Source organism: Ciconia boyciana, chromosome 1 (assembly GCF_034638445.1).
Source record: "Ciconia boyciana chromosome 1, ASM3463844v1, whole genome shotgun sequence".
Taxonomy (NCBI): Eukaryota; Metazoa; Chordata; class Aves; order Ciconiiformes; family Ciconiidae; genus Ciconia; species Ciconia boyciana.
The window spans coordinates 54733127-54746130 of NC_132934.1; the positions used below are offsets into that span (position 1 = coordinate 54733127).

Below are 13004 nucleotides of genomic sequence, written 5' to 3' on the forward strand. Positions count from 1 at the left end.
TGGGTATCATGCATTTTGCCCCACCCCCTAGCCTTCCTTTGAACTCTATCAGATATTGACAACAAAGGCCAAGACCAGGGGCTTGGTGTGCCACAGAAAAAGTTATTTACTTACTAAAGACAAAATTTATGATACTATAGATACTGAACTCGAGATAGAACAAAGAAACATATATAACACTACAGGGATGCTTGTAAATATTTCAGTGGCCTCCTGCATTCAAGACAGACAGAACAGAAATGTTTCAGTCCAATCTTGGCTTCACAAGATCTGGCAGATTTTGGAACTAAGATGCTATCTAAGTTTGTTGTTGAAAAAAGAGGCATTATTGTTATTTTTTATTTACCAGATGGATGAGAAGAGTGAAACCACAGCTGCTTTCTTATCACTGTGCACGTCTGGACAGGAAATAAGGCGGGTAAATCTCATCTGATTCCAAAGAATGAATCAGGTCAGGACATTTTTGTGCTCATGTGGTGAAGCAAGGGGATGGGGGTGGAAAAGGAAGAGAGATTTCTGCTCCCCTTTCCCATAAGAGTGCAACCCAGAAGCACGGTCTGTTTTTATAGTCAGAGTTCAAATTTTTTGCTTGCTCAGTTTTTCATAGGATACTTGAAGTACAAGCAATTCTAGTTACTTATATGGATTATTTAGTCCCTACACAGGAGCCTCTGCCAATTTTTTCAACATCCAAATAATATTAACATTATCCTCTCCCTTCCTTCCCAGACAGCAAGAGAAATAGGCTGATCAGTGTATGTGGACATGTGTGGGCGGGTGGGGGTGAAGCCAAAGGAAGCGACAGAGTTAGCTCTTAGCCCTGAATGCTTTGGTTGCTTTATTCAGTGAATTAAATAACCTTGGTCTGGCTTCTGTGAAATTTTAGTCTTCTGTGCTCATGAACTTCCCGTTACCAGTAATCTTTTTTCATTGTTTCAGCCAAATACAGCTGTTCTGGGAAGTCCTGGCCAAACAGAGAGAGTCAATCTTTAAGGTAACTCAATGATATCCCATGGAGATTGCTGAGTATTGGAGTTGACGGCTTGAGCCAGGCTCACTTTTTGCAGCAAGCAGAAATGGAGAGCAATGAATTCCCATTGAACTGTACTGCTGACCCCAAATGCTCCTGTATTTATACCCAGACTGAGATTTTTCGAGGACACTGGGCTTCATTTTGAAGTCTGATGGATTACAAGGAGTAATTTTGAGGATCGCAACTCCATAGACTGTGGCTGTGAGGTTGTGTCTGGCCACTAATCTCTGAATTGCAATAGTTTAGATTTTCTGACAACAACAGAATACAGTGGCTAAAAAAACCCCCAATCTATCAACCAACCAACCAGACAAACAAACCCCACAGCTCACCAGTTAGAGACCTCTCCTTATGGTAGTGGCTAATGTGGAGACAGGCCCACATTCTGTAGGACATTGCAGGTGGAAGAAGAATTATCCTCTCACCCTCTGGATTTGGTCAGGGAGGCAGGATCTGGGCCTTTTCATGGTGTTTAATTTCAGTCCTGCTTCTTGGCACTGGGATACTGAGCAACTGGTTGTCCCAGGGTCCAGAGAGACACCCCTCAGGTTGTCTCCATGAGCACACCCCATGCAGGTGTGCTCCACATCCATGGGCAGGAGAAAGTCACTGGAATTCAACACGTAGGATAGAAAGGGGAGTTTCTAAAATGCACCCTGGCCCAAAATGTTGGAGGAAGCATGAAAGAATATAGCTGTGAGCTGGCATGGGAACCTCGTCCCCAAGAAGCGACTGACACGATCTGTAAGTTTCAGATGGTGGTTGCTACAATACTCCTAAGACTATGCATAGATTCACTTTGTTAGAAAAAGTTTCAATTGGAACCAATACGTATTCTTGTACTAGAAACTTTTATTTTTGCACAAAGCTGTAATGCTGGAGGCAAAATTCTTCTCAGGGGAAAGGTGGAAACAGATTTCAAAGATACATGTTTAAATATTTTTTGGGAAGAAATTCCCACTTATTTGTTATGAAATTACTCTTCTCTCCCCATCCCACCACTGAAATAGAAATGAATCATTTCAGTTATTTTGAAAAAAAATTGTTTGATTGCTGTGAAAGTAGATTTATCCTGTTTATGTGCTTCCCCTTTCTTTTAATCTTTGGAACTTTTAAAATCTAGTTTTCAAATGTTTAAATCTGTGTTTTTCCCACGTTGAACTAGCTTTTGAACTAGTTTTAGGGTTAATTTCGGGTAGCTGAATGAGTCTGCTGCCAGAGCTAACACACGTTCAGATATGTATATCAAGTTCTTTAAATGTCTGAAATGTGTTCTATTTATTTTTATTTCATAGTCTTTTGACTAGCTCCTGTGTTTAAAAAACATCTCCCTTTCTAAAGCTTAGTGTCAGTATGCTAGTTTTCAGCACGATTTATTCCATGAGGTTGTTGACTTTAATTATATTGTGGATACTCGGACACTATTACTTAGTGGCTCAATTATACTTGCTTCTTGGATCAGTTCCTAGGTATTACTTAGGACTAAATGAAAAAGTAAAAATAAAGTCTTGTTTTCTCATGTGCTGTAGAACTAGTTGTTCCAAAAAGCACTTGTTTATCACATTGAGAAATTGATTCCTAAGCCTTAAACCATGTGGTGGTTGACCAACTTACATCCTGAAACACAGGAACAAGCTTGGAAAGGGCTGTCCAGATCGGTGAGTCCAGTTACTTGATACTCTGGGCAACCTGGGTTTGGAAACCCTCCTCTGTCGCAGAACTGTCAGGGTTTATTCCCTTGCTGCAGTGCCCAGAAACTCTGCTGAAGTCTTCCTGGCATGAGCTGGGCACTCGGTGAGGGACACATGGATATGGATTATGGCCCTAAAGACACAGAGGCTGGAAATGGGACTTCTCCTAATCATGAGAGCTGTGGGCTCTGGAACAGCCTCTGGAGGAGTACTGGAAACAAAACCTAATTGCTAGTCCATTGTCCTGCTGGAAGAGCCTTGTGGACAACACAGGGAAGGAGAGGCTTGGTGACTCCCACAGGATATGGTGAAAAGGTCTGTCATTTTGGGGGTGACTGCAAATCACCTTGCCTTGTTAGTCCTCATCTACACCACTTCCCACAGGGCATGAACATGGGTGACCAGGGCCATACAGAGGACTCCTGCTGAGGTCTCACTGGTATCTCATCCAGCGGCATTAACAAGCGCCCAACTCTGCTGGCACGTTCTCAGTAGACATCTCAGAATCAGTCTTCTGTGATCACCTTTAAGATTGTTGGTTCACAGTTGTTCCTTTTGTTCCGCATTTACTTCCAGTTTATGAGCTCTTAATTTACAGCAGGATTCTTACTGCTAATCCCCATGGAAGACCTTGCCTTTGAGCTATTGCATATGACCCTGTTTCTGTTACTCCAGCTTTCAAGGTCATCTTTTTCCTCTTGTATCAGCTCTCAGGCCTCCTTTCCACTGATGTTGCTTTCTTGCTTTGTGTTATCAACAAACTTCAACAAGTATTCCCTTTTTAAGCCAGTCATTAACGGAAGTATTCAGTAAAACTAGTCCCAAGAGAAATTCGATTAGTAATTTCTCAACATTTCTCCTTTCCACTGCTCAAGCTTCTGCCCCATTTGTCCGGTTCCTTACCATCTCACAATTTTGGCTTTAATGCCCTTTTTCTTCAACTTAACTAAAAACTTGTCAGATGGCACTGGGGCCAAAGCTTTTCCAATATCTAGGTAGATGAGGACGACCAGATCTGGGTCCTGATTTCTTTTCGGGTTCAGCACGTCACAGGGCTGAATATTCAGCTGTCCCTGAAGGGTGGTAGAAGAGGGCAAGAAATGTCCTCCTCTTTGCACTGCTTTTCAAAGGTGGCTCATGACTATGATGTGCTCTGTACCTTCAGGACAGCTCAAGGTTGCTGTTCTCAGGCTTTGAGGGCCAAGAGCTGCTTGTACATACATACACACATAACATTGTACCTTGTTGCCACAGGTAGGTCTGAACTTTCCCCAGACTCATCGAGCACTGTAGGAGCTAAAGATCCCACCCTTGGACAGGAGCCCCTCACTGTTCTTTGGGAACCAGGCAAAAGTACATAGATGAAAAATGCATGTGTTAGCTGTAAGGTGACAAAGTGTCCTATAGAAGTGCAGCAAATCCCTTCTCTGTCCCAATTATTTGGTGGTTCTTTAACTCCAAAGTTATGCTATCATTTTTGTTTTGCAACCAAGGCTGACAGTCAGGCCACACTTGATCTTTTCCTGGACCAGACAAGCCACACTCACCAGCTGTTTGGTTAGTGAATAGATGTGATGAGTTTTCTTTCCTAACCTCCTGAGCCACTGATTCTGCAGCTGTTCATCCCCTCCATCTCACCTCTGCCGAGGTCAGTCCCTCAGGCTGTGCCTACCCTTACTTAAGGACTGGACCTGCCAGCACCCATGCTGAGCATGCACCAGGCGTGGATCTCTGCTGGGTGAGGGAGCACTGCTGGGGGTTGCTACAGCACAGGTTCAGCATCCCAGCATGGTGCATGTGTGCTCTTGGCTCAGGTGCAGGCAGGGCCAGAAGCCCAATAGCCCAGTCCAGCAAGCACATGTCCTGGGTTGCCTGATGTGTTGTCCAGCACTGTTGTGGGTCTGGTGTGAGCAGCAAGGGTGCATCTCAGGGACTTGGGTTTGTGTAAGCCAGCTCTTTGCTTCATAGGGTTTGTTACTTTTGGAGGTTTCAGAGCTGACTCCAAAAGCAGACACCTTTGTTATGTGAGTTTTCAGTCTGACATTAGCCTGCCATTAGGAGAGGGGATCAGACAGTTGCAAAAGGAGCATGAAAGGAGATGGGAGAAGGCTCCTGGCTTCCTGCTCCCCATGGAAGAACAGGTGCCCTGGCCAGCAGCACAGCTCTAGTTAGAGCACGGCCAGGGAAGGAGGGGGTGGAAGAGGGGGGGTCTTGCTGCAAAGAGGGACACTGGAGCTTGTTCTCAGACCTCTGTCCACTCACTGCTCCTGGGCACAGAAAGGCAGCCTGGATGTGGCTGTGCCCCCACTAGCCCCTGGTGTCTGCTCTGGCTCTCTCCTCTCCCTCTTGGCTCAGTTCCTTGAGGTCGTTGGTTTCCTGGCTGTGGGCAGAAGGTGTTTTTGATGGAGAAGGTAGTAGCCTGGGGGTGGATTGAGTGGGAGACAGAAGAGGGGAGGAGTCACTGATCGATGCTAATAAATAAAAGGCCTCTCCTTCAGTCCAGGGTCCAGGACGCTGGGAGAGCTGCCCCCTCAGACAAGAGCTGCAGGCTGGCGGGGAAGCGACGGCTTAGTGAGTATGCAGGGACCGCCTTGCTTTTCCTGGACGGCTGCTCGTTATTAATGCTTTGCTGGTGCTTCACAGCTGCAAAATGTTAGGAGTGGTTGCTATGGCGTGCGTAATTTTGTGATTCTTCACTCCAGCAAGAGACAGGTCAGAGGGCTGCTTTTCTGATCTCCCCTTTATTTGGGGGACCATGGAGATTTCCCCGGCATTTGCAGGCAATTCATCTCAGCTCCTCTTTCTTTATTTGTAATCAGCAGATGCTGCTAGAAAGCAGGGGGATTGGGCTCACTGTGCTGCGTGGTGTGTTACCTCTGGGGCAGCCCACTGATGCTGGGAAGGGGAGATGTGTGCTGGAGAAGTATGGAGTGCAGGGGTAGTAGAAAGGAGATGTACTTTTGCAAGGGAAAGTGTTCCCCAAAGGACATTTGTTGGTATAGGGCTGTGTAGCCGGCATGTTCATTCATCCCTTGGAAAATGCATTGCCTCTGTGGTGAAAAATGAAACATTTGGGTTAAAGTGGTGTTTGTGGCTCTTCTCCTGTGGTTGATGGCAGAGGATGCTGCAGGCATTCTGGGAGGCATTCAGAGTCCTCTGAAATCGGAGCAGAGTCTTCCAGGGAGCAGAGTGCTCTGCCCTGAGTGAATACAGATAAATAAAGAGGGTTTGGCTGGAAAGCGTGTTGGAGTTTCCCACTGTGCAGCCTCACCTTCACTCCAAAGTACTCCCAGCATCTTCCTTTCTGTGTCCCACTGCTTTCCCGCTGGGCTTTCTCCTCCAGCCTCTTCCTCAAGCCTCCCTTTCTTGGCAGCTCCCATGAGCTCCCAGAGTGTACAAAACATCCAGGAAACCTATAAAATCCACATTCAACACTAACTCCAAAACCGTGGGCTCTAAGGAATGTAAACAATCCCAGAGCAGAGAATTCCCTTAAAGAGACCGGAGTGGCAGGGCACAGAGGGGCAGCAGAAAAGTCTCGGTTCTCCTCTGACCTTGTGTCTATAGCAGACTTCTGGCTTTTGCCCCAGCACAACCTAGTTTTCCTCCTCATCTCAGGCTGAGCACTGAAGGGGCAGGACATGGACGGTGTGGGGGGCATTGATGGTACAGGACTGAGCTGCTCTCCGCACGGGGTGGGATAATGGGGAAGAAAAGCAATCCTTTCTCTTTGGTCTGAAGCTGAAGGCCCTGCTCAGTTTCCCTCTCAGAGGCCACCAGCTTCAGGTAAGGGCCATGAGTTTGGCATTGAAAGGGTAAGTTGTAAAGCCCCGATTAATCTTGTTCCACTGAAGTTTCACTCCCCGTTGGAAGTGTTAGGCTCTGGCTAGCTGTCCCTGTAGTTCTTGGCTGTGTCACCTGCAGCGTGGCTCCCCAGACTGGCCTCTGCAGGTGACAGCAGTGACACCACGACACTGGCTTGGGGTGGGGGGAATGGTCTGCACCCAGAGTGCACTCAGCCTGCACCCTGTCAGTGAGAAATCCTGATGCCTGCATGTACATGGACAAAACAGGTGGTCGCCACGGCTTGGGTCAGACTTAACAATGGTTACTGTACCCTAGGCTCATCCCCAGGCAGTGTGAATGGTCCCAGCCCCACCACTGCCATGGGGGAGGGCTGGCAGGCACTGGGTACCCACCTTCCCTCCCTGTCTTGCCTCTAGCAAACCACTCCCCTTTGCTTTTCACCCAGCAGGGATGGCCATCTCTCTAACTCCTTCTTTCTTCTTTCACTCACTCCTACTGTACCATAGAGCTGAAGAGGGGAACACCCCATCTTTTGTCCATAGCTGCTGTCCATGACATTGGTCCCAGACAAGCTCTCTGGGTGCTAGAAGGTGAGGTAATGCTCCCAGAGAATGCTGGCATGGGAGATTCATCCCAGCTGAAAAGCCTCGCATTGACATCTGACTTTGGTGCCCAGTGGGGCAAGGACTGCTAGTGCTAGACCAGAGAGACAGCAGTCCTGAGATATGGTTACCTCTGCCTTCACCAAGTTGTTGTCCCTTGGGCTGGAAGAGCAGTGTAGGGTCAGGACCACAGTGAGGACCTGGAGAGATAGAGTTCTGGGTGCTGCTCAATGCAAAAATCATGATCCCTCCAGCAGAAGGGATTCTTCTATGTTGCTGCTTGTCACTCCTGGAGCAATAAAGTAGGAAAGGGGAAGGGGCAGTAGGGTTGGATTCCTCCTCTGATGACTGGCAGGCTCGGACCGCAGCAGGGGCCAGCTGGAGGGAGGGGGACCGAGAGGGGATGGAGTGTTTGAAGCCTCATTCTCCATGTCTCTGTTGGCAAAGCTGACAGAACAGTCTGGGCTGGGTGTATCCAAACAGAGGATGGCGAGGGCAAAGAGGGCAGATCAGAGAAAAAATTAGAAAGGCAAACATTTACATTTGGGATCAGCACACACCTCTCCCTCTGGGCCCCCGGCAGCCCCTGAAATTCCTTCCACTTGTGCAAGCCAGCTTTTCTGAGCGTGGAGTGCTAGTGACACACTTGCCTGTGAATTATGGCCCCCAGCCCTGAACTGGGAGAGGAAGGGGGCATGCCCCCTCCTTCCCGAAACCTGATTCAATCTGCTAATAGAGGATGTTTTGTAATGGCTCCATAAAGAGTGTGTACCAGCCAGCTGTCGCCTTCCCCAGGCTCTTTCATGGGCCCCCTCCTAGCTCTGTTTTCATAATAAACATTCCACTGCTAATTTTGCAGGCGGCCCAGGATCTCCAGCTGCCCTCAGTGGGAAGAGAGCAAGACACAGCAACAGAGACAGAGTGAGAGATTCCTCCCTGCACTGGCACAATGCGCACTCTCATCGTCCTTACAGTCCTGGCTGTCTTGGTGATGGCTGCTACTTGCTATGGTAGGTGACCTTTTTTACTGGGTAGAGTGATCACTCCAAACCTGCAGATATATTTGGTTCTCTTTAGATGTTTTTTATTCAACTTTGTGTCTTCTTTCCCTTTAACTTGATCTCTTGCCTGCTTTTCTGCCCTTGTGTCAGACCGTCCTAGCCCTGCTCTAGAGCTGTCAGCTTCAGTCGTGATTTGTGGTCCAGGATGCTTCAGCTCCTTCCTCTCTGTTCCAGCTCACCTCGCAGGCTGCTCCTCTTTCTGCCCCTCTGTTGTCTGGACTACAATAAGAGTTCTTATTCTTAATTATTCCTTGTTAATGGGGAGATTTCCCTTCCTCCTTTTTTAATATCAGCCCCCTCTTCCTGTCAGGCACACAGTTCCATGCTGATGGAATTAAGATGCCGTTTCATGCAGGAGTCAAGCACATGTCACTATGCTAATCCATTCCCTAAGCACACATGCAGACTTTGAAGATAAGCAGGTATCATATCCACTGTAGTGTCAGGAACATGAAGGTGAGGAACTATGCTTGAGAATCACACACTGGAAGACCAAGCACAAGCCTTGAGTTCCTGGCTAAGACACCAGGTTGCTCCATTCTAAACTCCTGAACACCCTAAACTCCTCATATAATTGCTGAGTCACGCCACTGATCCCTTTCTCTTCCTTTTAAACAGGTGCCTTAAAACCTGGCTTCTCTGATTTCTGTGTGCATGTTCTATTGATCTGTGGTGTGTGAAAGACTCTGAATCCCATCAATACAGTGTCTTACCACATGTTTTACTCTTTCTTTTCCCAGAGTCCCATGAGAGCATGGAATCCCATGAGTATCTCAGTAAGAGACTGCTTTACTATTTTCTTGAATTTGAAGTGTGCTACAGACATCTCCAAGACCATTTCCTTGTACTTGACTGTGGAGATTAAATAGGCAGAGCCACTCAGCCCAGGGAAATTGAATTTACTGGGTGATGGAGTTGCAGGATGAATAGGAAGAGAGTTTAAAAAAGACTTCACATGTTTGGGCACAAGTGCATACCAATTTGTTTTGCAAAGAATATAATGAAAATTGGAAAACAAAGAATCATGAACTCATGCATCCACCTAAAACAGGTTAAGTGACACTAGAAAAGGACATTGCTCAAAAAGCCCTGTGATGAGCACAGAAAGAGGTACTGCAGAAGCCAGTGACATGATTTGTACTTCCCCAAAGACAGGGAGACCCTTACTCCCAGCACCCTGGCAGAAGCAGGTGGGATGTGTGGGCAGGAGGGATCCTTGGTCTGGAAGAGAGAGTTAGTGTCACAGGAGAAGCATGAAAGGGTGGAGAGTCTTACCATGGAACAAGCAATAACCTGGAGAGGTTAGAGAACAGATGGTTTGAAACTAAAAAGAAATTAGACCATCGGGGAGAAGGACTTCACAAAACAGCTGGTCAGAAGCACAAAGGCACGTGTGGGAGCCAATGCCAAAGACATCCACAGACTCCTGAACTCTGCAATAGGACCGTGATGTTTCTCAAAAAGGACAGAAGGGACCTTCAGGCACCTCAGTCCAAGACTGCCACACAGACTGCTCAGTGACTGCCTAACCTTGAAGGCAGATAGACTTACTTGGGCCCTTCTTGTTTTTACCTATAATGTCATGATTCTACTAATTCTACTGAGCATGCCCACACCTCCCACGGTCTGCGCAGCTTGGCACCTACCTCTTGGCCAAGCTCCACTCACTCAGAGGGGCTGTGGCAGGAAAATCACAGTAGCTTTACCCTGGGTGTCTTGACTAACAGCAGAGTTAGAGCAGCATGTGCACTTCCATACAGGCTACACAAGCCAGAGGGAGAGCCTATGCATGAACCAGTGGGGTGGACAGCAGGGAATATTAAAAGGTTCTGGGTTTCACTGTGCCTGGGAGGGCAGACAAGGAGGCTGTTATAAATGCGGAAGCTAGCTTTTGTTGAAATCTGGCCTTGAAAAAGTGTCTATCTACTCTGAACAACCCCTTGCCTTCTCAGATCCCTTCATCGTCAGGCGAAGGGCCAATGACTTCATACGAGCTGACACGAGACTAGGAGCCATCACTCAGGAGAGGTATGTTACGGCCTCAGGACGCTGAGGATGGGAGTGGGGAGAGGTCTCTCCTTGTCAGGCACAGACTGGTACCAGGGGAGAAAGCCATGGTGACTTCTGAGAAGCCTCAGCCCCTCTCTCGGTGTGAGGTGCCTGTGAAGTCCCCAACCCTGGGAGAAGCCAGAACTCAGATAGCAGAGAGTGAGTCCTTGCGTTTGAGGACATCATGTGCTGGGAGGGATCTGCTTAATTTGTCTGAAGGAAACACCAACAGAAGGAGAGGGAATCAGTGTGGGATGGCCAGAAAGGAAGCTCAGTTTGAGATCTTGTTCTAGTCCTCAGCTCTCATGCAGAATTTGCATGACCCTTTCTAAATCACAGGGCCATCTGGGGGCCTCCTTGCCTCATCTATAAAAAGCAGATATAGGCAGTTTCATGCTTCATGCAGGGCTTGTGAAAATAAAGGCTGAAGCACAGAAATCATCTCCTAGCGAGGTGTCAAGGCAAACCTTCTCCACAGTACCAGGTGGCCCCTTTGCAGGATGTTTCAGGTCTTTTTTCCATGCGTGGCTTTGGGGAAAAGCCGAAGAGCTGAAGGCAGCAGTCTGGGGGAGCTGTGGAGGGAGGACACTTCCTCAGACTGAGGCAGGAGCCATCCCCCTCTCCCCATCACCCTACTTAGCCCTGAAATAAAAGGTTATCTGAGGAGGCAAAATGCTCCTGTTGTAGTCACATCGCTCCCCTGGGTGCAGTGAACACAGGAGCTGGCATGCTAACATCTTGGTAGCTGGATGATGGAATCTCATGATGGACCCTTAATCCTGATGGGGGACTGTGGGACAGGAAAGGGCTGTAGACAGATATTTAAGATGGCAGCACTTACCACTCATCTCTCCTACTTTTGCAGGATCAGGGAGCGTAATAAGGCGCCCCAGGAACGTCAGAGGGAGATCTGCGATGACTACTACCCCTGCGAACTGTACGCCTTTCGCCATGGCTATGATGCTGCTTACAGGCACTATTTTGAGAGGAGGAGGACTAAGTAAAGGATGACCTGTCCCCACCCCGGGGCCTGGAGCCCAGGGTATCCTCCCAAAAAATGCAATGGCTCTGAAACATATTCAGTTGCTTGTGTCCCTGTATGTTATCCTGCCTGCTGCTTCTCTCCCATGTAGCCATGGATTCCTACACTGTGTTAATTAGCGCTGAGCTGATGTAGCAGAGATCAGAAAGATTTCAGGATGTGGGTGTTTACTACACAATAAATTGCTGGTTTGATACTATCTTCTCATCAGTCACAGTATTTTGGAGGGGGTGTGTGATTTTACACGAAGAAGCTGAATTTGTTTATCATAGAATCTGGTGCAGATTATGGAAAAAAAGTCACTACCTTGCAATCACACGAGTTTTAAAGGATCTACAATGTTTTTGTTCCAGGGTCTACAAGTGGCTTCTTTTAGAGGTCACTGGCAAATGTCAGTTCCCAGTCTTAAGACATCTTAAAATGGCATGGCGTTCAGAAAGCAGGGTGAGATGCACTTTTTGAAAATGAAATCTATAATATCTTTCCTCAGTTGGGGAAACAAAATTCAGAAGGCGCCTGTTTAATCTTAAAAACAAAGTTAGGGCAAGAGTTTGTGACAGAAGAAGCCTGTAAATTGCATCTTGTCTATCCAGCTACCCTCAGGTCCTGATGTAGGGTGCTCCTGTAGAAAGAAGTGTGTGACCCGGACTTTACTCATGTTTTCTTTTGGAATCCCCTTTCATGCCCTTACTTCCACTTGGAATGATTCTGGTAGTGCGAGAAAGCTGCAGAAACCAAAGGTGAAGAGGGGCTCCAGGTAGTAAATAAAATAAATAAAAGAAACCCAGTGTTTGGGGTTAAGCCCAACTTTGTTCACCTAAAACAATTTTATTTTACTGTTCATAATTCATTTGAAATCAAGGTGTGCCCTGACCCTGTGCAGAGGTTGCTGAGCACCTCCCGGCCCACTGGGGCATGAGCGTGACCACTGTCAGGTTGTCACCAGCACAGGCACCAGGGCACCTCGCAGAGCCTCGCAGGCCAAGAAGCACCAGTGCTGACGTGCCCAAGAATTCAATACTGCTCTGGGCTGGTCAGCAGCCACAGCAACTCAGAAACCCCTTGGTGTGGGGTGTGTAGGAGACATAACATCTTCTATATCAGCTCAGCACAGCTGGTTTCAATATTCACATCGCCAGGCTTCCACAGGCACCTGCAAATTATAAAAGTGGGAAAGATTTGTGGCATGCTATCAAAGGCTATGAGGTATAAAGTATCAAATTGTTGACTATTCTGTGAAATTAAGTCTAGAGCCAAATCTACCTGCCACATTAGAAATACACATCTTGCAAAATATGCTTCAAGGCTTTGCCAGCTTTGAAGATGAACTTCTGGAAAGAAATGCGATTTATTTATTGAAAACACTTTTGATAGGAAACTCCACCCTGGCAGCTGCTAAAGTTTTGTCCAAAGGAAAAAGTGAGAGATAAATGAGTTTAAGGAAAAAAAGCCATACGGATTAGGTATATTTGCACCCACACTTGTTCTGCATGTTCCCAAGTAGGTGAATCTTATGTTCATGAACCAGGGCAAAACTTTCATACCTTAAAGTCAACAAGTCTGCAGTGTCTGGGTTTGACTTGACACTGTGACACTACCAAAATGGAAGGCACAGGGCTAGTGCTGTCTGAGTCTGTGTCAAGAAACATCTGGTGATTTCAACCTCCGGTTTACCAGTATAAATAATGAATAATACCAGAGATTTCTGTGGGATTTCAT

At 47.1% G+C, this 13004-nt stretch overlaps 1 protein-coding gene across 1 annotated transcript; it reads left to right on the forward strand.

Annotated features, from left to right (window-relative positions):
• The first annotated feature begins 540 nt into the window (after nt 1–540).
• MGP (matrix Gla protein) lies at nt 541–11503 on the forward strand. The gene is made up of 7 exons (XM_072885237.1): nt 541–555; nt 940–994; nt 5223–5295; nt 7993–8143; nt 8935–8970; nt 10147–10222; nt 11109–11503. Exons 4-7 carry the CDS (start codon nt 8083–8085, stop codon nt 11245–11247), a joined length of 312 nt encoding a protein of 103 aa, XP_072741338.1. The 5' UTR covers nt 541–555; nt 940–994; nt 5223–5295; nt 7993–8082; the 3' UTR covers nt 11248–11503.
• The last annotated feature ends 1501 nt before the right edge of the window (nt 11504–13004 follow it).

Coding starts and splice junctions, on each gene's coding strand:
- MGP (XM_072885237.1), top strand. CDS start 8,083: ATGCGCACTCTCATCGTCCTTACAGTCCTGGCTGTCTTGGTGATGGCT. Junction 8,144..8,934: donor GATGGCTGCTACTTGCTATG/GTAGGTGACCTT, acceptor TTCTTTTCCCAG/AGTCCCATGAGAGCATGGAA. Junction 10,223..11,108: donor GGAGCCATCACTCAGGAGAG/GTATGTTACGGC, acceptor CTACTTTTGCAG/GATCAGGGAGCGTAATAAGG.